The 22,226-nt window shown below is 55.1% G+C and overlaps 8 protein-coding genes across 8 annotated transcripts; 4 read left to right on the top strand and 4 right to left on the bottom strand.

Annotated features, from left to right (window-relative positions):
• Window positions 1-4,776: 4,776 nt before the first annotated feature.
• Window positions 4,777-5,685, top strand: A1O7_09345 (uncharacterized protein; the record flags this gene model as incomplete). The annotated part of the gene is made up of 1 exon (XM_007763333.1): window positions 4,777-5,685. The coding sequence occupies one exon, from the start codon at window positions 4,777-4,779 to the stop codon at window positions 5,683-5,685; it is 909 nt and encodes a 302-aa protein (XP_007761523.1).
• Window positions 5,686-5,994: 309 nt separating this feature from the next.
• A1O7_09344 (uncharacterized protein) lies at window positions 5,995-6,648 on the bottom strand (the record flags this gene model as incomplete). Its single annotated transcript, XM_007763332.1, has 1 exon — window positions 5,995-6,648. One exon carries the CDS (start codon window positions 6,646-6,648, stop codon window positions 5,995-5,997), a length of 654 nt encoding a protein of 217 aa, XP_007761522.1.
• Window positions 6,649-7,066: 418 nt separating this feature from the next.
• A1O7_09343 (uncharacterized protein) lies at window positions 7,067-10,339 on the top strand (the record flags this gene model as incomplete). The annotated part of the gene is made up of 1 exon (XM_007763331.1): window positions 7,067-10,339. The coding sequence occupies one exon, from the start codon at window positions 7,067-7,069 to the stop codon at window positions 10,337-10,339; it is 3,273 nt and encodes a 1,090-aa protein (XP_007761521.1).
• A 966-nt stretch (window positions 10,340-11,305) lies between these two features.
• On the bottom strand, window positions 11,306-14,386 carry A1O7_09342 (uncharacterized protein; the record flags this gene model as incomplete). The annotated part of the gene is made up of 1 exon (XM_007763330.1): window positions 11,306-14,386. One exon carries the CDS (start codon window positions 14,384-14,386, stop codon window positions 11,306-11,308), a length of 3,081 nt encoding a protein of 1,026 aa, XP_007761520.1.
• A 1,355-nt stretch (window positions 14,387-15,741) lies between these two features.
• A1O7_09341 (uncharacterized protein) lies at window positions 15,742-16,119 on the bottom strand (the record flags this gene model as incomplete). Its single annotated transcript, XM_007763329.1, has 1 exon — window positions 15,742-16,119. One exon carries the CDS (start codon window positions 16,117-16,119, stop codon window positions 15,742-15,744), a length of 378 nt encoding a protein of 125 aa, XP_007761519.1.
• Window positions 16,120-16,629: 510 nt separating this feature from the next.
• A1O7_09340 (RNA-directed RNA polymerase) lies at window positions 16,630-17,429 on the top strand (the record flags this gene model as incomplete). The annotated part of the gene is made up of 3 exons (XM_007763328.1): window positions 16,630-17,246; window positions 17,309-17,349; window positions 17,407-17,429. 3 exons carry the CDS (start codon window positions 16,630-16,632, stop codon window positions 17,427-17,429), a joined length of 681 nt encoding a protein of 226 aa, XP_007761518.1.
• Window positions 17,430-18,920: 1,491 nt separating this feature from the next.
• On the top strand, window positions 18,921-20,150 carry A1O7_09339 (uncharacterized protein; the record flags this gene model as incomplete). Its single annotated transcript, XM_007763327.1, has 1 exon — window positions 18,921-20,150. The coding sequence occupies one exon, from the start codon at window positions 18,921-18,923 to the stop codon at window positions 20,148-20,150; it is 1,230 nt and encodes a 409-aa protein (XP_007761517.1).
• A 333-nt stretch (window positions 20,151-20,483) lies between these two features.
• On the bottom strand, window positions 20,484-21,656 carry A1O7_09338 (uncharacterized protein; the record flags this gene model as incomplete). Its single annotated transcript, XM_007763326.1, has 1 exon — window positions 20,484-21,656. The coding sequence occupies one exon, from the start codon at window positions 21,654-21,656 to the stop codon at window positions 20,484-20,486; it is 1,173 nt and encodes a 390-aa protein (XP_007761516.1).
• Between the last annotated feature and the right edge of the window lie 570 nt (window positions 21,657-22,226).

Raw genomic sequence — 22,226 nt, 5'->3', positions numbered from 1 at the left:
CCTTGCCATCACCCAACGTTAGTGCTACAGGCAAGTCCGTCTATGCTGCTGCTCCAGCTCATGTTGCCTCGAAATCATAACAGGTATGATGGGAAGCTGGAGGCGGTGTACTCGGGTTACATGGACACCAGCAATTGCCGATACAACCGGTTCCGAGGATGGTCGACGATGAGCGGGCTCGCGCAAGAAAAGTTTTGTGGTTCGCTCCACCAGCACCGAGTACGCACCCCGTATCTACCTACCACCCACCCTGTTTCTACTTGGCAAGTAGTTCGCATCAGTCTTGGCATGGCTGGCAGGCGGATCTCTCTCCACTGCGTTGGAGCATTCGACCGCTGCATCAACGCACCCATCATGGACGAGCCTTGGATTGGCCATGGCACTCATACGCACACAAGGACGCATCTCTCACTCGTCGGAGGGCTTGGAAGGCTGGCAGGAGGCTGGCGGACGTCCGGCGAAGCACACAGCCTCTAGCATACCTTCATAAGGGAAGCTTCCGCCCGAGCTTCTGCTCTTTTTTTCTTCTTCCTTTTCTCACACTTACGAACAGAGAACTCCTGCACCAGTGCAGGTTGTTGTGCTCCCATACACAACCATTTCCAAGAACCATTTCCTTTGAAACTCTCCCTTCTCATCACCGCCATCATGCCATCCAAGATGGCTCGTCTCCTCATCCCTCACTCCCTCCGCACCCTCTACCGCCGCATCACCCAGAGGGGGTACGGGACAAAGCGGGACTTCGCCCGCGAGACCGACGAGGATCTCGTGTGGCGGCCGTCCCCGTCTTCCTAGGAGGATGACGGGGTGCCATGTCCCCCAGACTGTGGGTGTTGTGTGCCGGTAAGTATCACGTCGTCCCTTCCCTATTGCATTGCTAACGTGTTGTGATAGGCTCCTCCCGTGGAGCGAGCGGAGCGCGGCATGCTGCGCTTCCGTCTTGCCAGCGGGCAGGTGAAGGAGCGATGGCAGGAGGTCGCCTTCGCATCCAATCTCGTCGACCCGAAGGCCATTGACAAGGCCGACGGTGTCGTTCGGGAGGGGTGCGAGAGAGCTGACGACGAGCGGTTCCGTCGGTGCTGGCCAGGGTGCCGCCGACACCGCGGTCGTGACCGGACTGTCTATCGCAGCCGTTGAGTAAGCCCTCTGCTTCGCCAGTAAGCTTCAATATAGGTCCCCAGGTGCTAGTACTGTCATTGGGAACGGCCTGGGGTGTCCTTGAGGGCCTAATGGCAAGTATGGTACTGTTCTCGGTATTCCTTTCTCCGGCACACACACTCTCCCCCTCTTCTCTCTTCTATCTCTCTCTCTCCTCTCTCCCTCTCTGCCCTTTTGGCACCGGTCTACGGACCAGGCTGATAAACCGTCCCGATCCTGCAATCGCCCTAAGTATGTTGCGTGTTGCCACATACGATAAAGGTGGGGATCGGACGGCCGCCTTCCAATCCTGGAATCACCATGAGCATGCCACGGTGCAATATGGGTGGGGAGCGGAATGGCCAGCCAGCACAGAGACAATCTCGGCGAGCTTCCCAGCCAGGCGGGCACCCTGAGTACACACATCCGGTTGACTCGCCATCCATCCTGCAATCGCCGTGAGTATGCAAGTCAATAGTCATACAATATCGGTGGGGATGGGAGTGGCCAGCCAACAATCAGACAATTCCAGCGAGCTTCCCGGCTTTGCGGGCACACTGGACAAAACTCAATGGTGCGCTGTTGGCACTGGGCTATGGCCTCTACCGGTCCCCTCGGGAGATTCGGATACTGTCTTTCCCTTTGCCCGCAGTGCACCAGTCAATCTTGGCGACCCCGACACCTCCAGCGACAATGACCACATGACAAGCAACTGGTCTCAGGAGGATGTCGTCGACTCAAGCCACTTCTACTGTCGATGGTGCTTGGGAGATCACCGTCGACACATATCACTACACAATCACACTCGCTACTTGGTGTTTGAGAGGACACTGCGGCATGTGCGAATCTACGATCACCCTCGTTTCATTTGGTGCTTGAGAGAACACCATCTGACACTATCATCTACTACCATCTACGGTGTAGAGAGACATTGGCAACATGCCATCACTCGCTCAACTGGTGCTTGGGAGACCACCACCTGGACGATCTATTCAACTGAAATCTACATCGTTGCAATCTACGCAGACTGCAATCTACCAGGACAGATGCCTAAAGACCATCTGCTCCATCCTCCAACATTCGCTTCAAGGTGCTTGGGAGGGCGCCATCTACGAATGCAATCTATATTCCACTACGGTTCTTGGAATACACAAGTGCAGCCTGTATACAATGGCATTTTCATCTGCTTCAAACTCATCAGCAACGCGGAGCTACAGGCAATCAACTCCATCGCCTCGCTCTTCTCGCAAAGACTGCGGCCAAATCAAATTGTTGCCCCCTAGAGTGACCAAAGATCGAATCACTCTAGGGGGCAGCCACCGCTTATTTACGCCCTGCGGTGCTGCCCTAAAAAATCTTCTTAGGGTACTACACCAGCCTACAAAATCCAACTTCAGGGCGGTGCCCCTCACCACTTTCGAGGGGCACCAGCTCACCAAAATCAGCTGCAAGGCTATACCCCCTAAAACTACTCCTGGGGGGTTACTACCTGCCTACAAATCCTAACTTATGGCGGTGCCCCCTCACCACTTTTAGGGGGCACCAGCCCACCAAAATCAGCTGCAAAGGCTGTGCCCCCTAAAACTTCCCCAATGCCTTAAAAAGGCACCTACACACCTAACTGGATTACCCTCATGAGGTTGCCCCATGAACCCTTCTAAGGGGCAACCTTACCTACATACCTACCAAATCTTCAACCACGTGCTGGTGACCCCAAAGGGAATATTGGGGTCGCCAGCCCACTAAACTCGACCACGACTTCCGTGCCTTTAGGGGGCAGCCCAGCATTTTGGCGCTGTCCCCCAAAACCCATTCGCAAGTCTCAGTGGCGGTGCCTCTCAACTACCTCCGAGAGGCACCCGCCATCAAACCAAATCTACCTTTCAAACATCTCCATCGCCACGGCAAAGTGCCTGTGGCCTCATAGCAGGCACTGCATCCAAATGATGCTGTACAACAAATAACGACTTTTTTGCGCCGCTCAAGCGGCGGCCACCTTCAGGCAGTTGCTCCGCAAAATCTCTTGCGGCTTCCGACCCACCCAGGCCTCTGAGCTGTCTCAATGCAGCGTGCTATCGGGTGGCCGTAAGGTGCCTTTCCACAATGCACCTCGTGGCCACCAACCTCACGTCCTATGACTGATGAATGAATGAATGAATGAATAATGAATGGAAAATGTACAAAAGCAAGGCACAATAATACCCAGCAATGACTAGTTGAATGAAGGAGTAATTGGACACTCGTGGAGGTTCCCACAAGAACACCTCTCGTTATCACCGCCTCAAAAGAAGGTCGGTGCAGTTACATCAAAAAGAAATACAAAAGGAGTCTACACAAGAACCTCCTACAATGCTGCGGAGTTACACACAAGAACCTCTGTCGATGAAATACCGCGGGGTCTACACAAGAACCTCTGTCAATACCGCGGAGTCTACACAAGAACCTCCACGCATACTTGGAGTCCATACACAAGAACCTCCACAAAAAGAATATCAGGTTATGAGCCCAATCAACGACAGCTTATGAGTCCCAAAAATCAAAAGTCAGGTTATGAGCCTCGACAACCACCTCCCCATGCCTCAAGTGAGAGTATTGATGCCAGTCTCATTGTGGTCCAGGGCAGAGGTATGTGATCAATGTCCTCTAACCCTGACTCCCATCAGTGTTGTGGAACAGATGACTGACGCCTTGATTTTTGGGGGAAGGAGGTATCCAAGCAGTTCGTTTGGATCATGTCCCGGGCTTTATGCCCGGGCTTGGAGAAGAAGGTGGAGGGAGATCGGTAGCCAGATCAAGACAGTACCCACTACGCCTTTGCGGATTTGGGATATCGACTTTTCCACGTGGTGGATTCTTTACGATGCAAGGTCGTCAGATTTCGATCTGGAACAGGCGTCGAACGCGAGAAAGGGCGGTCCTAGCAGGATGGCTCAATAGCTTTAGAGCAGCTCATACAACGGTACTCGTAAGAGATTGTATCACCGAATATTAGTGATGCACCTGAAGTGTCGAATCTAGCCGTTTGTCGATGGAGATTGGTCTACTCCGTACATCCTTGAATATGTCGGAAGCACTAGCAAGGCTGCTGGGCAGCCTCGTTTCGGCCGACTTGGCAGCGCTTTCCCCGATCATAAAGTGCTGCATACCTTCAGTGATAGTACTGAGTAAAGTGTTATTCTCCGCCCTGGTCAAGGTAGCTTGCTCATCGAGCATGACTTGGTTGCCATGATGACGCGCTCCTCTGAGAAATCTTTCGATCGAACGACGTGTCGCCGGCGGCGCGGATCCTAACCACAGATGCCTCCCGCCTCCAGAGGCTTTACATTCCACGCATTCCGTACCGGCTACCGAATACACCGAGTACACCCCCAGCAGCGCTTCGTCGCGAGACTATCCCAAAAACCTATTCTCCCGCCAGCAAGCGCAATTAAGACGGCGGTAGCACAAAATGTCAAGAGTCAGCAAGCTCCGAAAGCCCAGATGGAGCAACAGGTGAAGAAAAGTTGGGGCAGTACACTCTTTTCACGACCTTTTGTCATCGTTGCCCGCCGGCTCGTCCAAAGGCTACATCCCCCCTCGTGGCTACGACGCTGGATATGGCGCCTCTTCTTCCTCGGCCCGCCCATCGCGGTCCTCTACATGTCCTTCCCCTGGACGATCATGCGCGTGCACGGCGTCTCCATGGCCCCCTTCTTCAACACCAACTCCTCCCCAGAACTACCCCCGGCGGCGCCGGACCTGATCCTCGTCCAAACGGTACACAGTCTCGGCGAGGTGTCCCCTATGTTCCGCGTGCCCAGGTTCAAACTCCATCGCGGCCAGGTCGTCGTGTACTACACGCCTCATGACCCCAACACGATCGCTGTGAAGAGAGTCGTGGGTTTGCCGGGTGACAAGGTGACGCCTCTGCCCGGATACAACGGCGGGGATGACTGCCCTGTGATTATCCCGTACAACCACATCTGGGTAGAAGGCGACGCGAACAACCGCGACAAGTCCATCGACTCGAACCATTTTGGCCCCATCAGCCAGAACTTGGTCTGCGGCGTCGTGCTCGCCGTGTATGTGCCCGGCCTGAACTGGCCCGTGTGGCTTGACCGGGACGAGAGTGATACCCCCGCAAAAAAGGACGCGAGAGTGCAGGAGGATGTTGTCGGCAGCGCGAGGCTCGATCCCGACGAACAAGCGGTGCAGAGCGAAGATCCGTTCAGGAGTGGCGGGGCTGCATTGGAACTGGCCATGATTAGGCGGAACAGGGAGCTGATGCCGGCCAAGTTACGCGCCAGGGGGATGCTCGAGCGGTATCATTCTATCCATGCGTTGGCGAAGGCAGAAGTTGTAAAGGGGGATGCGAGCACGAGGAGCGTGGCGGAGGGGTTGGTGGAGGAGTTGGAGATCGCTTTCGAGAGCGTCGGGCTCAACAAGGATGGCGGGCGGGTGGCGCCCGTGGTCAAGCCGCGGTGGCAGCAGGCCGGAGAGGAGGGCGAGAGCACTGCGGACAAGGAGAGGAGGCTTCAGGATTATCTCGCGCGGCAGCGCACTGTATAGCAATCGGACCTGGGGTGGGCATCTGACTCAAGAGTATGCCTCCTAAGTCTTGCATTCAAGTTGCGGTCTTTTTAAGGCCTGGCTCCATGTTTCTTTGTCTGAACGTGATTTAAGCATAGGCTTCATTCATGACTCTGTCCCATTACTTCATAATGAATAGCTCAGCCAGAAATCAATGTAGATTTTGATGTCATTCTCCTAGGAGGACATTTTCAACCCCACCTTGCCCAGGTGAAGGGAGCAATTGCGCAGGCTCATATCTGTAGACCCGGCGACCTCTCGCCCGGTATTCCTGCCCAATCAGCGAATCTACCATTTAGCCTCCTTGGTGGCCAGAAACGCCTTGAGAATAGCAACCCGCTTCTCCAACGCAGCCACCCACCTCTCCGCCTCCTGCCGTGTCGTCTCCGGATCTGTGCCCTCTCCACTCAATCTCGCGTAAAAGTCCTTCCTGTACGGCGTAGCACTCATGGCGGCACTAAAGATCGGCTTGATAAGCAGCCCGTGATGAGGCGCCAACGTGTTCTTGTAGCTCGCCCGAAACCCGTCCGCGAGCTCCTTGGCCGGCTTCTGTTCCGTGACCTTGACCGCAGCGTTGGTGGTGAGATCGGATCGGAGCGCCTGGGCCGTGAAGTCCAGCCCGCGAGTCAACCACAGGAGACCTTCGGTGGCTTTGTGTGATTTCGAGGCCAGCTCCGTCTTGACTAGTTGTTGCACGGTGGTCGAGCCTTCGGGTGCGGCTCTCTGTCTTTCGCGCAGTTTGTTGATGTTGCCTAGCATGTCGTTTTTGACGGGCGTAAAAGCCACGGAACCCAAAAGGTCGAAGAGCGTCGTCGTTGCTTCGGAGGCGTCGAGGAACTCGGTGGTCGAGATGCCGTCGTCGGCGCCCGTGGGGACGTTCTCGAAGTGCACCTTGTGCGTGTCGAACCAGGTCTTGCCTGCGGGGATCTTTGCGGCGGACATGGCTTGTTGTGGTGCAGAGAGGTCTAGGAAAGGTGAGGGTGAAGGTGAAAGTACTGTAAGTCCAAGGGGGTGTTGAATGTGTCTAACTACTCGTAATCACCGAGGGGTAAACATATGGCATTGATGGCCCCTCGATGCACTTTCGCGCCCGTGGCTGCAAACACGGCAAACACGGCAAACACTACAAACAGGTCGAGGTATTAACGTCATCGCGTTCGAGGCGCCTGCTACCGGCCGCGCATGTGAACAAGCTCCGAAACTTTGGCAGGCGGCGATCAATTTACGGGCATGGACGCTGGCAAGGCACGAGTTATTCCTTGTTGCAGGCTTCAGAAGCCTCATCATACCCACAACGAGTATACACGATGAGTGGTCTATATACACTAGGATTATGACTCTGCATATACCTGGATAAACCATGTCTACATCGCAGGTCATGCCACTGGGCAGCACGACCAGTCAACACGACTTCGACGCTCTCGACCCAGACTCCTACACCGCCCATCGTTTGAAGCATGCGTCTGCCGAACACCTGCACCTCACTTCGCGTCGCTTCTTCATAGGTCCGATCCCGGAAGGATGGCTCAATAGCCACAGGAAGTCATGGTACAGGCGACGGGTCGAGCTGAGCACCTATTCCTCGAGGCGACAGAGCTTCCATGCTACTACCGACCATGGGCCCCACCATAGAACGTTGACAGGCCTCGATGGTCCCTCTACTGCTGCTCGCATGAGTTTCAGCTTCCCTCAGCCCGAAGACGTCTACGACGAAGCTTCGAGTGCTGGCGATGTTACAGACATCGAAGAGCAAGGAACACCAGCAGATGAAGAGGACCGAGACGAGCCAAGGAACATTGAACCTGTAGCTACGACAGATCTGCCTCAGATTGTAGGGATCGAGGAGGAGCAGGACGTCCAAGGTCGAAAAGGCACCAAGTCAACACCTGTTCCGCAGGACAAAGGCCTCGACGGGACCAATGACTTGTTGAAACCGGGTCCAAGCAAGACGGGGACTGCCCGGTCTGCGGGAGCCGAGTCCTATAAGACTGCTCAAGAAGATCCCTTCTCCGATTCCAAGGCTACCACACCGATACTCGCACCACAACAGTCGGAACACGATGCAGGGGATCAAGACGACGCGCCTGATGTGCCAACTAACAGAGTCTCCTTGCAGCCGTCAACACTGACACAGGGCACTGCCGACACGATGACACCTCTACTCCCCGTTGCCAGCGCCGCTGCCAAATCACTCGAGCAGCACGAGCCGGCCCCTTTGGATAACGAACAGAACTATCAACTGGCGCGAAGTCGCACTGGGGTCAGGTTCAAGGTTTCCGAAGGAGTCCACAAGGGTCAGCACAAGATGGTACACAAAGCCGTCCGTGCCCAGGACCGGGTGGCGAACAAAAGGCTGAGGCGAAATACCCTCCGCGAGGGGACGATTGTCAAGATGGAAAGAATGCTGGTCAGAGTCGACATGACCTTGCAACAAGTTCCGGAGGACTTTGACGAGAACGAGAGTGTCAAGATCGAGACAAGGATGCTCGACAAATGGCGAGAATTCATGGTCGTCGCGAGAAAGAGCAAGAAGCAGGATATTGACGACTTCCGGCTGCAAATCTACAAGACGCGTGTGATCCCGGAAATCGACGACGAGAAGACAAAAAAGAAGCCTACTCACGAAATTCGGCTCGATCCTAAAACGGCAAAAGTCAATCTGTATTCCGCCCTGGACAAAACAGTGGTGGTCTGGCACCCATACAAGAAGGGCACACGCATTATAGTGATGCGACCAATCTCAATGGCCCACTCCGTCGAGTGGTATACTTTCCTCAGGGACGCCCTTGGCTTGGAGAGGCCCACGACATTGCAGGTCAATGTCCCAGATCTGGACTTGACGCTCAGGCTGGACAACCCATTCGAAGGACTCGAGACGGCTGGTCTAGAAGCCGCGGATGAAGAAAGCGCCCTTGCTCGAACCGTCGCTGAAGAAAAAGCCGTTTCTGGCAGAATCATTTCCCGGTGTCTGGAGATGCTCGAACGAGATCCAGAGTGGTCAGATGTTCTGCATGTCTGGCGCGAGGCTGCCAAGATGGGTCTCGCCTGGAAGAGATATGACAGACTTGAATGGGTCTACGGTGCCAACGAGCAGAAGATGTATGGCACGATGGCAATGACGCGATCGCACAATCTTGAACTCCGACCGAAACAGCACTATCCTACCACATCGTATGGCAGAAAAGGTGTATCGCACGTCGAGCCTGCACCCATTGAGGGCTTTCTGATCCGCCTGACCTCTCAAAAGGGTGTCCACAAAAGAATGGGAAAGGCATTCTTCAAACGATTGTACTTTTCAACACATAACCAATTTTTAGTGTTCAATCGACCAGCAAAGGCAACTCCGCCTCACCCACCACGACTTGCGACAATCGGTGGGAGCAATGTTCCTTCGGCCCACGAGATAGTGGAAAAGACACCGATGATGTACGATATCGAACCTTACAAGTTACAGAATGGCGAGATCTCATGGCTGTCATCTGGCAACCCGGATCACTTACAACAGCATGATCGAGATGCTGTTGAGGAAGCTCGGCGTAATGTAGCAAATATAGCGGACGCTGACGGATATGTCAATATGTGCAACATCCGGAAGGTCCGCACCATCAAATGGGGTGCTTCCCCAGTCGATGAATCACTGGAGACCGGCTCGAGCTCCGATGTCGACTTCCACCAGGACGTCTCCGACACCAGGGAAGAGGATGGCTCCACGAAGGAAATCGACGATGACCGCGTTTTCGAGCTTCTCCTGGACAATGGGCTCGTCATCCGGCTGCAGGCATATTCCAAGCAGACACGCGACGAGTGGATACACAGGTTGAAGAAGTTGGTCAAATACTGGAAGTTGCGCGTGGCGGCAGAAATGGACACGTTCAAGTCGATCAGAAAGGCCAATCTGGAGCAGTTGAACGTCGACGAGGAGATGGAAGCCGTTATCGGCCAGTTTGCGAAGAAGTGGGAAGTCAGCCGTAGTGAGGCAAGCCCCGAGCTGTACAACATGTGCGGCATCAGCAGCTGTCGAAGTATTACCATGTCCGGCTCCCTGTTCCTGAAAAAGCGTCGACGCGCGACTTTCCGCCGGTGTCAGGTCATACTTAGCGGTGGCAAACTGCTCATCTTCCAGTCCGCCCTGAGGAAGACCACTGGCGAACAGGTACGGTTCATCCACCAAGAGAAGCAAGAGGAGGTGGACTTGAAGGACTGCTACGTCTACAGTGGTCTCCTTGTCGAAGACGACCTGCTATACCAGAACCGGACTTTTGACGCAAACCATCCAGGTCTAGCCAGTCTACCTCGAGTTTACCTCGAAGACGGCTGGACCAGTGCCGATGTCGACTTTATGACCTGTTTCGTCGTTTGGATGAACAGGAGGAAAGGCTGGTTCAAGACGGCCGGTTCGGACGACGCTACTCCCGCTGGAGCTGACGAGGGCAAGTCAACAACAGGCCGAACTCGAGCTAGGCTCAAGAGAGTAGGTCAATTGGGCGTCCCTGGCAGAGGCATGGTCTTCAAGTGCCGCAGTCGCGCAGAGCGGGATCATTGGGTCTTGAGCGTGGCGAGTGAGATTGAGAGGGTGGTTGAGCAGGAGGCCGAAAAGGCGGGTGACGAGAACGAGTTCCGCTTTGACAAATGAGGAGCCACCACCAGTCGTGGTTAGGGGAACCTCAGGGAGTAGTGCCCCTGTATAATATCACAGCGGAAGGACATGTCAGACATGGTCGAATAATTTACAGTATTCATACATACGTCTTGGTGCCGAGTCGCCGTGCAAGGCATTGACAGTGGCTGCAGCAATATAGTAGGCAACATACACACCATCGACCCAAGACTGCAGAAGGCGGTTCTGATCCCCATTGGTGTAGCCATGTGTTAATCCCATCTCTTCGCCCCAAGGCCCTTTCCTCTTCATTTGGTCGAAACGACGTTCTATCTGTATTCGAGGCTACTCGCATTGTACATCTCTTTACTCAGCCAGGGGAGATATGCTAGACCTACTCTATATATAGATCCAGTAAAATTTGAGCTAAGGAAGGAATGGAAAGACAAGTCATGACTTTGACTGGTTGAGACAGCTTTTATTGTTTCTTCGAGCTAATTTACCTAGGATTCTCGCGGAGGGGGTTGTATGAAAAGGTAGTACAGTACCCAACATTATCTCGCGTCCTATCTACCATTGAAGGCGCGACGCTAGACCAACTGCCACGGGGGGATGGATCGACGGCTCGTTGACGGTCGAGTCTGAGCAAGCCACTGAGGCCCTGCCTTCCACCCGTTCATCAACGTCATGCTGCCATTCTGCCATATCGCTACTGGGCATGTATTTTGGTTTTACAGCGCGCAAGAGATCCAGACCGGCGCCTGTCCAAGTTGCCGACAATATCTCGCGTCCTGTCTGACTTTGGAAGGCGGCGAGATCAGACCAACTCACGTGTTTCATCGATGTCATGCTGCCTTTATTTTCGATAGCGCTAGTGGGCATGTGTTCCGGCATCTCATATTGCAAAGCTATCCAAACCCCTCGACTGTCCAAGTTGCCACACTGAGGTCAAGACGAGTCAGTCAGTACAATTCGCGGGTTCCCACGGTGCGATTCCCCCCCTCAGAACACTTTACCGGCCAGCTTGACCGCCTCATCGGCACTGCCGTCACGGCTTTGCGCTGAGAGCCAGCCCATCGCCTTGTCGACCACCATTTCCCAGACATCCTCCTCGGCTGGAATCTTGGCCTTCAGCCAGGCAATTGCCAGGGCCGTGGCTCGGTGTGTCTTGTTGCCCACTAAAGAATTAATGCCCACATCCAAGCTGGTGAACTGGTCGGCACTGACACCGAGGAGCTCAAGAAGTCTGTCCGACACTTGCCATGAGCCGTCGAATTCCTGCAGGTCGATGATCTTGTGCATTTTCTCCGTGTCAGGCAATGAACGGATGTCAACCTCGACTTCTGCATACTCGCTGTCTTCGTCATCATTTTCGAGTCCGCGAGTTCGGGAACGGCGGTAGAAGGAGCCCTTGCCGGGCCTGCCAGATCCTGTCACCTTCTTCTTTGCTGCTGAAACTCCACCTAGAAACGCCGAAGCAGCTGGAGAGGCAGCACTTCTGCTGTTCTGCTGAGCGTTTGAACCATGTTGATGGTCAAAAGCTGCACGTGAAGTCCCGAAAAGAGGGCCACCGCCAGGAGCCATCGGTGGGGGCGGCGGGAGTGCTTGCGAATAACCCACCATCTGGTCGCGATCGTTGTTACCTTGCTGGAGCGAGAGCATGCCATGACACTGTTGAAGCTGACCCATTGGAGCCGGAGCCGGGGGCGGTGCCGTTGCCGCAAATGCAGCTCCCATTGAACTCCGTTGCATTGCCCCAGGCGGTGCGGGCGCTGCGCTGGCCATACTTAGTGTCCCACTCATTTCCTTCCTCTTCCCGATGCCAGCAGCGTAACCACCTCCTCTCCCTGCACTTCGCCGCCCTCCCACACTGAGCGTCCCAAAGCTGGAGCTGGAGCTACTTCCGAACTGTTGCTGACTGACAGGCTGGGAGGCGGCAGCCCCTGAGAACAACATCCTTGCTGGAGGCTGACTCAGCCTGACGGGTGGTCTGAACTGGGTTTCCGACGTCGATCCGGTATCGGTAGGAGGTGGCTTGTGATGCTCCTGTTGGCTTTCCCTGTCGACGGCGACAAATGAGCACCATTTGCCTCCCACTTGGAAGAGGACGCCCAATCGAACCGCCTCACGCTCGACGATCAGATCCCACTTTCCTTCGTGAGCGGTCTTGAGGAGGCTGCCATTGCCATCACGTGCCTCGGTGATCCAACCGCGACCGTGCTCGAGTTCGTGCACAGCTTTCTTCGCCGCAAGTTGATGCATTGTCTCACCGACCCCGACGTCTTGGATCGGGATCTCAAGCTCGAGAGGACCATGTTGGCTAGTACCACGGAGAGTGACAGCTTTGGGAGCCTTCGTAGGTGCGTCAGGACCTAGCAGTAGATAGACCGTGGTACGGTTGAAAGGGTACAGCGTCGGGATTTTGTGGGGCGCTTGAATGATCTTTGGAGGAGGGACGCTGATCAAGTTGTCGTAACGACCCGCAGGAGGATTGGGCGGCTCCTCTGTGGCGTTGGTGTCGAATAGGGAGATCGGCTTCTTCTGCTCTGGTTCCTTGGTGTTGCTAGCGAGGGAACGGATGGTCAGGGTCTCGGTGCTGGCAGAGTCCACCATTTCAAAATCGTCATCACCCGAAGGCGACTCGCCTTGTCCATATGTGACTTCAAGGGTATAGTCAGTAATGTGAGGTGTGAGTGCTCCTTTCAGCATGCGGACGACTCGTCGGTCCATCTTTTCGTTGTCGCCGACGAATTGAGCGAACCCGTTGCCTGCGCGGGCGATTCCCTCGACGAGGGCAGAAGAGGCTCCGTGGCCGATACCCAAGGTGAAGAAGCGAGCGTTAGCCGTTTCATGTACAAACGTGAACAGCTCCTCTTGGTTCCAGATCTCGCCGTCAGTGAGGACCATGACCTCCAGTGGCAAGTCCTTGTATCGGTTCTCGACCGTGGCCTTGACAGGTCGAAGCATCTCTGTACCTCCGTAGTTTGCGGCGAAGGTATCCAGGTGGCTCAAAGCTTCTTTGAGACTCGACTGATCATATGTCTTACTCCGCTCGAAGAGAAATGAATAGGTTGAGCCAAAGGAACAGATATTGAACTTGACCCCGATTGGAAGCGACTTCAGGAAGATCTTCATGGCGGACACGACGAGTTCAATCTTGCCTTGCATGCTGCCGCTTCGATCGACCACAAAGACGATTTCTGGGGAGATATTTGGAAGATTGAACTTTGGCACAAGGGTCGTCATGATAGCACGCTGGTTGAAGATGGTGTGGTGTCTCTCAAGAAGAGCACGAGGAGTGTCAGTACCCTTGGCTAAGACGACGACGATAAAGTCTTTGTCTAGTTCGGTGGAACCAAGGGTCAATGTGGCTGAGGCGTGGTTGTTACTGAACGCGTCTTCATGCATCTGAGAAGTGCGACCCATGGTGACAGCGATAGGGTGACTGGGAGATTGCAAGCCGCGGACGATGGTTTCATCTTCGAGGGTGACATCGACAGAGATGGAGATGCGGCCCTTTTTCGAGGCACTATTCGAAAGCGTGCTTGCAGATTCTCCGGAGAGTGCGCCATAACGAGGGGCGATGATCGTCGGTATGGTAAATCGTGAGCCATCGGTTTCGGCGTCGTGCTTGAGCTCGCCGAGGTAGACGATCTCAATGCGAACTTTCTCCTTCGCGGGGACATTGCCGATCGAAGTGGTGAAGACGTCGGAAGCCTCGGGCAATTGTTCTAGTAGACCAGCGGTCTCTCCCCGAGCCACGGCTGCCTGGTACACAACTCTGGCCTCCTGCTTCTCCTTCACGATGCCGACGATGGTTTTGGAGCCAACAGTGCATGTGAAGCCGACGACACTGACGCCATCGTAGAGGGGAAAGGTGTACTGGACTTCATTCAATTTCTTGTCTTGATCGTTGACAAATGTTTGCTTCAGAGTGGTACGGGATGTGGTAGCGAGGATGGTGGTCGAAGAGTTCAGGTCGACCTGAGGAAGATATCGCCGCTTGGCGGGTGAGTAGGGCTTGGTTTCACAGAAAATCCAGCAACCGCAGAGGTGTTGACGATGGTAGTATTGGGTTCCCATCTTGAGTCGTATGCCAAGATCGAAGGAACAGCAACTTGATGGTAGAGTGATTGAGAGGCGGATCTCGAAGAGGAGAGGCTGAATTAAATAGATGTGATGGCCTGAGTAGGCAGCCGTCCCAACTTGGCAGACACTCCAGATGAGGAAATCCCTGCCTCTTGTACGCCAATCATGGCGCAGCGCAGTTAGTTCGCAAGGCAAGCGACAGAATAAATGACGAGTCAGACACGCAAAGTCACAATGCTGCCGACCGACGGCCTGCGACCTGGAAAAGGTCCCGGCCAAGCAGGTCAAACCTGACATCAACAGATGTAAATTCCTGAATGGTATACTGTTCGAGGGTCAACGCACGATAGTCCAATAGCCACCCACCTCGAAAAGCAGGATCTATCCTGACCCTAAATCCAGACGAACACGCGTTCAGCCGGTACTGATCGGTGTAGAGGAGCTGCGCCGTGATCAGAACCTCACCCCAGCTTCACAGAAGTGACTGCGAAACGTCAGGGGACAGAGACCAGTCTGCTCCAAGGCCAACTGAATGGCTACCGACCGCGCTATGGCTCGCTGGAGTGAGACAAGTCTAACAGCATGCCACAGATTACCAGCCCTGTTGAACCTGAGGTCGGGTATCGACGCAGGATCAGGCGCTTTTGGACGGCAAGCCAAAGCAGAGGTTCACAGTACGCAGGCACGACAGAGAAAGGCGGGGTAAAGAGCATAACAGGCAGCAGAATCAATTTGTGGTTCGCAAATCGAAGCCTGAGCTCGTGTTGAACAAAATCCCAGGTGTGTCACTTTCAAATGACCAGACGCCGGGGCCGGACTTATGTTGATCCGAAAGGGGCGATCACAAGGCTGCAGCATGCTTCCGAGTGACATGTCATGAATGACTCATCCCCAACGCCTCCGCCAGTTCCATGAAAGATGCGATGTGTACGGAGTATATGTCCATACTCTCAAGAGGTATCTGGTCGTTGCTGGGGTTCGTGGTGAATCGGCCTGGTGTGGACTGTTACGAGGCAGACTCGTGTGACTGTCTCTTCCCGCACAGCCCCAAACTTTGACGCCACCAAGCATCGCAGCCTCCACAGGATCCAGACTGTCAACAATTCAAGTCAAAGATCAAGAGCTGTTAACTCCCGGATCTTGAATCAGGCATTTCCTGTCACATTTTGCTTCCGCACCTGCGTCCCCAGGAAATTGAAGTCCTTAGTACTGCAGGGGTATTTCGAGATAGATGGTGTCGATACTATTAGCACTTCCGTTAGCCGGCGATACTTTGTTGTGCCATGAGCTGAGTACATCCTGCCCTGTTTGAATCCAACTCCCTTCAGCCTGCCAACCTCTTCGAAGCCTCATCTCTTGTACCAGTCACGTAGAGCCAGGCCCTCGCCAGGAGCAGTCTCGTCAACCGCCATGATCGCCATCACTTTTATCACGTCGGATTCCAGCGGGTGTTCATCATCGCCAATCTCTCGGGTGAGGTGTCGAGCGGTGCGAAGCAGTTCGATCAGCCGCTTGATCATTTGACTGCCGATACCTTTGTTCGTATGGGCCTGATGACAGAAGAGACTGATTTCCACTGTATGACCATACCCTATCATGTAACCTCGAAAAGCTGACGCGTATGAGTAGCCGACAATCTGACTATTATCGTCCACCGCAACAAGATACGGGAGGTTGCGAGAAGTGAGCTCCCGGAATCTGGATGTGACATACTCGGAGGGTGGCATTCTCACCAGAAAGGAAGCAACAGTGTTCAGAACGTAGTGCTAAGATTTCGCGAACCTGGGCTAGGTCGTCCTCGGTTGCTGACCGGATGGTGATGGCCATGGCTTGTCGGAGCAGAGCTTCAGCAAGCAATGCTCTTACTGTAGCACACGGAAAAGGTCTACTTTCCATACTTACGCGCGCAATGAAGACTGCCGTCGTATCCGTATCGACCACCCTAGGCTTGCATTATCTGATACTCGTACCGAGCGCGATCATTTGCGGACAAGAAATAGGTTATCCCCAGGGTGCGCCATGTTGATCATTGCTTATCAGTGACGGGACCTCCTCTTATCTCCACGTGACTAGTCCGCTGCCACTGCTGCTTAGCGCGACTCCCCCGCGTGTCCGCGGTTGGAGATTCACCCGATCGATTTTACAGCTTCATTCTCACAACTTCCTCACTTTCCCCAGTTTCTCAACTTCTACCATCCAAAATACCTTATATGCTCTCTCGAACGTGGATCCGCGGAATGTCTTCGGCCGTCAAATCCGTGGCGGAAATACCCACCGTCTCCCAGCTGTACCGCAGAGGAGAGCTCAAGCTTTCAACAGAAGAAGACCTGCCCACCCCTGACCAACAGCTTAACAACAAGGTCTGCACTTACAAGGGCGATATCACCAAGCTCGAATGTGATGCGATTGTAAATGCTGCAAATAGTAGTCTCCTTGGCGGAGGTGGCGTTGACGGAGCTATCCACAGGGCTGCCGGTCCCAGTCTTCTTCGAGAATGCAGAACCCTGAATGGTTGTGAGACCGGCTTTGCGAAGATAACAGATGCATACAATTTGCCCTGCAAGAAAGTCATCCACGCAGTCGGTCCGGTCTACGACAGCATCAAGGAGTCCGAACCTCTCCTTCGCAGCGCGTACCGCACGTGTCTCAAGCTTGCCGTGGACAATGACTGCAAAACCATTGCCTTCCCTGCCATTTCGACAGGAGTCTACGGCTATCCCAGCAAGGCTGCAGCACGAGCTGCTTCCAAGGAGGTCTACACCTTTCTAAGAAAACTAGAAGGCCGCAAGCTGGACAAAGTTGTCTTCTGCAACTTCTTGGACAAGGATGTCAGTGCTTACGCTGAGTGTCTCCCGTATGTATCATACAGGCGCCTATCCCATATCCCATGTACTAAACTGATTGTTGTTGAACCAGGATTGTCTTTCCCCCAACCGAAGATGACCTGTCCCATACAGGTGAGTGTATCTCTGATTCAATGGTGCCCTACGGAGACGATACTAACCGATTCGCAGACCCGCCCAACGAAAGCTTATGAGCCCAGCCAGGCTCCAAAATGCGGAGTATTTATTGGTCAAACAGAAACCGCTCCTTCGACCGACCAGACACGCGACGGTCCGCCTAGAGGTGCAATTGTCCGTCAATCCATTTCCGGGAATGCTGCGAGGTCAGCCGGTAGCCACGACAAACTCTTAGTTAAGACCAAGACGTGATGCGAGCAGCGGCAATTCTACTATACAAGGAGACGGCCATATTCGGGGAATAACCCCGAAAAACATTGACAGCGCTGCTGATGTGCTGGAGCGTACCAGCAATGCTTCCAGTGCGAGTACTTCGATTGAGGAGACCGGAGACAGCGATGTGAACACCAACGCTTCACAAGACACGATGGTGTCGATTCGCACGGTCTCTGGCCCTACTGTGCGATGATCCGCCACTGTGGGCAGAAGATCATTTCGTGCCGAAGGACCGATATGCCCGCCTTTTGTCGTGGTAAAGGTAGTCGGTGTAGAGGGATAACGTCCGGTTGAACGGTAGGCATATGCGCTCTGAAAGCTAGGGTTTAAGCTAGGTGTCCCGACGACAAATGTCAAGCACGAGATCGTCTCTGCCTCGAACGGGATCGAGCTGGACTTGTTCTTCCTTCAGTACCTGCTTTTTCTCAGCAAAGAGTTGCTGCGACCTACACCATGCAGCCAAGCAGTGATATCGCCCACGGTGTCTAAACGACGTTTCCGAGAAGTGCTATCTCTAGGGCACAGCGCCATGAGAGGAGAAGCAAGAATCGGGTATTAAGTATTGCAAAGACACTTCGAAGACCGATACCAACTCGAGATGAACCGGCATTCGACCTTCCTCTATCATCGCTGCTCTCATCCCCGTTTCTGTCTCTATGGGTGCCGATGTGACCAAAATCAACTCCGACCCTGACCGGGAGATATGTCTGCCTACCTCATCCTACCCGACTGATGACCCAACTTGTCCACTTTCTTCATCAACGACTCGTATTGCAGCAATGCAACTATCGACCATGCCGTCTGCGACCCCCGCCCCCCCTCCACAGTCCGTTGCGTGCATACACAATGCGCTTGACTTCTCCATGGCGCCATGCATGCTAAAGCCGCCTATCTCCGTTGGCCTGGTATGGAGTTTAGACCTTGACTTCCCCTCTCCCTGTCAGCTACAAGTACGAGTACGTGCTCGCTACAGCTATGGTAATGGATACAGCGACAGGGATCGAGGTGTACACTTGGCCGTGACGCGGATACAGTACGAATACACACTACCAGGATTCCTTTTTCCTCAACGTGCACTGGATAGTAAGTACAGACTTCCGTATGACTGTAGGACTGTATGTATGCGTTTATGTGTATATGCGCATGCATATATGTTCGTATATAAGAAGGTAGAGCTGCCGCCCTTGCTTGCTGCCAGTCCGGTGCGTGTTCATCGTCCTACTGCTATCCCTACGATCTATCTTCATTGCATTGCTCTTGATCTGGCTCGTCGCCCGCTCTGCACTGTCACCATGCAATCCGTCCCGGAAACGCATAGAGCTCTAACCCTCCCATCGCTCGGCGCCCCCCTCGAAGTGAAATCCACACCCATTCCCGCCCTCCTGCCTGGCAGCGCGATCGTGCAGATCCTCAGCACGCCCATCCTCGCCTACGCCGCGGCCCTGTACTCCGGCGCGTTGAACTACCCGCTCCACCCACCACAGACCATCGGCGGCGGAGCCATCGGCCGGGTCGTAACTCTCGCCAACGACGCCACGACTCTGCACCCCGGCCAACTCGTGCTGCTCGACCCAATGGTCCGCTCGCGTGACGATCCCGCGCAGAGCATCCTGCTCGGCGTCCACGGCGGGACTTCCGACCAGGCCGCCCGGTTGATGAAAGGCGAGGATGCATGGCGCGATGGGTCCTACGCCGAGTATGCGCGCTGGCCGCTGGAGAATGTCCACGCGCTAGATGAAGATAGGTTGTGCGGCGGTAGCCTCCGCAACCGCAGCAGTACCACCATCGCCACCGCCACCGCCGCCGGCACCACTGGCACTGGTCTCGGCCACACCGTCCCCGAATTAGCCTACCTTCTCAAGTTGCTCGTGCCGATGGGCGGGCTGGCTGCATTGGATATTCACGCGGGGGATACCCTCGTCATCGCCCCAGCGACGGGCCAGTTCGGCGGCGCGGCCGTGGAAGTCGCGCTGGCGATGGGGGCGGACGTCGTCATTTGTGGACGAAGACTTGAGGCGCTCGAGCGCATGGAGGCCGTCTTGCAGCCCGCGTATTCCGCATGCGGTATCAAAGTCGTTCAATTAAAGGGGCACGTCGAGGAGGATGCGGCCGCGATCCGGGCGTGTGGACGTCCCGGCGGCGGAATCGACGCGTATATCGACTTTTCGCCCGCGGGGGCTGCGGCTTCGACGCACATCGCTAGCTGTATCTTGGCGCTTCGCAAGGGCGGGAAGGCGTGCTTCATGGGTGGCATCACGCAAATGGTTCAAATCCCTTATGCGGCGGTGATGTTTAGGGATTTAGTCATCCGAGGGAAATTCATGTATGAGAGGGAAGGGGTGAAGAGGTTGATTGGGCTGCTCGAAAGCGGACGGTTGAAGTTGAAGTTGAACTCGGGCTCGGAGTTAGGGGCTCAGGTTGGGGAGGTGAAAACGTTCAAGCTGGAGGAGTGGGAGGTGGGGTTTAGGAGGCGAAAGAGAGGGGTGGATGGAGGGGAATGGCGGTGTTGGAGCCTGCGATGAAGGGAGAGAGTAGGTGAGAAGTGATTGATAGACTGACGAGACAGGCTGAGAGCGAGGAGGGAAGAAGATAGGTCGGCGATTCAGGCAACTTGACTGACTTGACTTGACTCGCTGTGCAGTTGGGGTTCGATGCGCTCGTACGGGCGTCCTCGTGGAGTTACGTCTGGTTGGGTCTTATTGAGTTGATTTGAGTTGCGTTGACTTGCATTGACTTGCATTGCGTTGAATCAGTCCGCGTCTGTACTAGTGTTCGTTTCATTTCTATTGCTCGCTCATTTATTCAAAACTCCCATCATATCGTACTCAGCTGAGAGACAAACCCGCTCACTGCGTCTACTGCGTCTCCTGACCCTTGACAACACCCTGCCTCTCACTTCCCAACCTCAAGATCTCCTCGCACACCTTATTCGTGACCTCCTCCGTGCCAGCCTGCCCACCGAGATCCCTCGTCTTGACCCCCTGGTCCAGCACCGTTTCCACGACCTCCATCAACAGATCCGCCGCCTCGGGCTGGCCCAGCCAGCGCACCATCTCGGCACACGACCAGAACGTGCCCACCGGGTTCGCGACGCCCTTGCCCGCAATATCCCACGCGGACCCGTGGATCGGCTCAAACATGCTAGGGTTCTGGCGCGTGGGATCCAAATTGCTCGTCGGGGCAATGCCGATACTTCCCGCCAGCGCGGCCGCCAGGTCCGACAGGATATCGGCATGCAGGTTCGTGGCCACGACCGTGTCGATCGTCTCCGGCTGCAGCGCCATCCGACACGTCATGGCGTCGACGAGCATCTTGTCGGCCTCGACGTCCGGATAGTCGCGCGCGACAAGGGCGTTGACCTCGTCCCACAGCACCATACCATTACGCTGGGCGTTGGATTTGGTCACCAAAGTCAGCTTGCGCCGGGGTCGCGACCGCGCCGTCTCGTACGCGAACCGCAGCAGGCGCTCGCATCCGTGGCGCGTGAAGACGCTGACCTCGGTGCCCACTTCCCACGGGTGGCCGACGTGCGACCTTCCCCCTTGACCCGCGTACTCGCCCTCGCTGTTCTCGCGGATGATGACCCAGTCGAGCTTCTTGGCGTTGGCGGCCGAGCCCTGGCACGCCGCCAGCGGAGATGTCACGCCGCGGAGGACGCGTGAGGGTCGCACGTTCGCGTACTGTTGGAAGGGTTGGCAGATCGCCAGTCTCAATCCCCACAGGGAGATGTGGTCCGGCACGCGCAGGTCGCCGACCGCCCCGAACAAGATGGCGTGGAAGGTGCGCAGCCTGTCCAGGCCGCCCTCGGGGATGTAGCGGCCTGTGGCTAGGTACGTGTCGCTCGACCAGTCAAAGTGCGTGAAGTTGAAGGAGAAGCGGGATGAGAAGGCGCGCGAGAGCGTGTTCAGCACCTGGATGCCCGCGGTGATGACTTCCGGGCCGATGCCGTCGGCGGGGATGGATGCGATATTGTATGTCGTTGTCGAGGGCGGCGGGGCCACGGGTTGGTCCGTTGGCATAGAGCCCATTGTGAGGTGGGTGCAGAATAAGAGGGATGCGTACGAAGTGACTGAGGTGGATGCTAGTTCTATATCGTCGCCTGCGTTTCAATGTGATGGAGTAAGGCTCGACAAGAATCCAACGTCAACATATACCTCTGGATGCGGGGAATACTTGTCCCTTGATCGTCACCTCATCGGCCATATCGGAGAAAGTCCGATCACCTTTGCGTCCAATCGGTATGAGTAGAGTAAGTCGGCGTGGCGACCGGAGAAGGCTTTGTCCGGCAAGGGTGTGAAGATATTTCACCCATTCAGATCATTCTTCAAAGTAGCGAATATGCATGCTCCGGAGGGAGCCCAGATCGGACCATGATGCGGCACATGGAGCTCTGCCCAGAACCTGACGGTCCTCCGCTAGAAAGGGTGCGACTGCGAGGATGAGCCGAGGACGAGGTGCTCCATGACGGTGCCGGTACCACGCAGCAGTCCTCGCTCGAGAGCTTAGAGCCAGGCTTTGAACTAGAGAAAGAAGATTGCCGCAGGAACCGAGGGGAGAATATTGCGCACATTCAGGAGCTTGTAGCGGGCATCTCCAGT

The sequence above is a fragment of the Cladophialophora yegresii genome (genome assembly GCF_000585515.1).
Source record: "Cladophialophora yegresii CBS 114405 chromosome Unknown aczIN-supercont1.7, whole genome shotgun sequence".
In the NCBI taxonomy this organism is placed as follows: Eukaryota; Fungi; Ascomycota; class Eurotiomycetes; order Chaetothyriales; family Herpotrichiellaceae; genus Cladophialophora; species Cladophialophora yegresii.
Note: the sequence above shows the minus strand (reverse complement) of the source record. Positions and strands in the feature narration are given on the sequence as shown.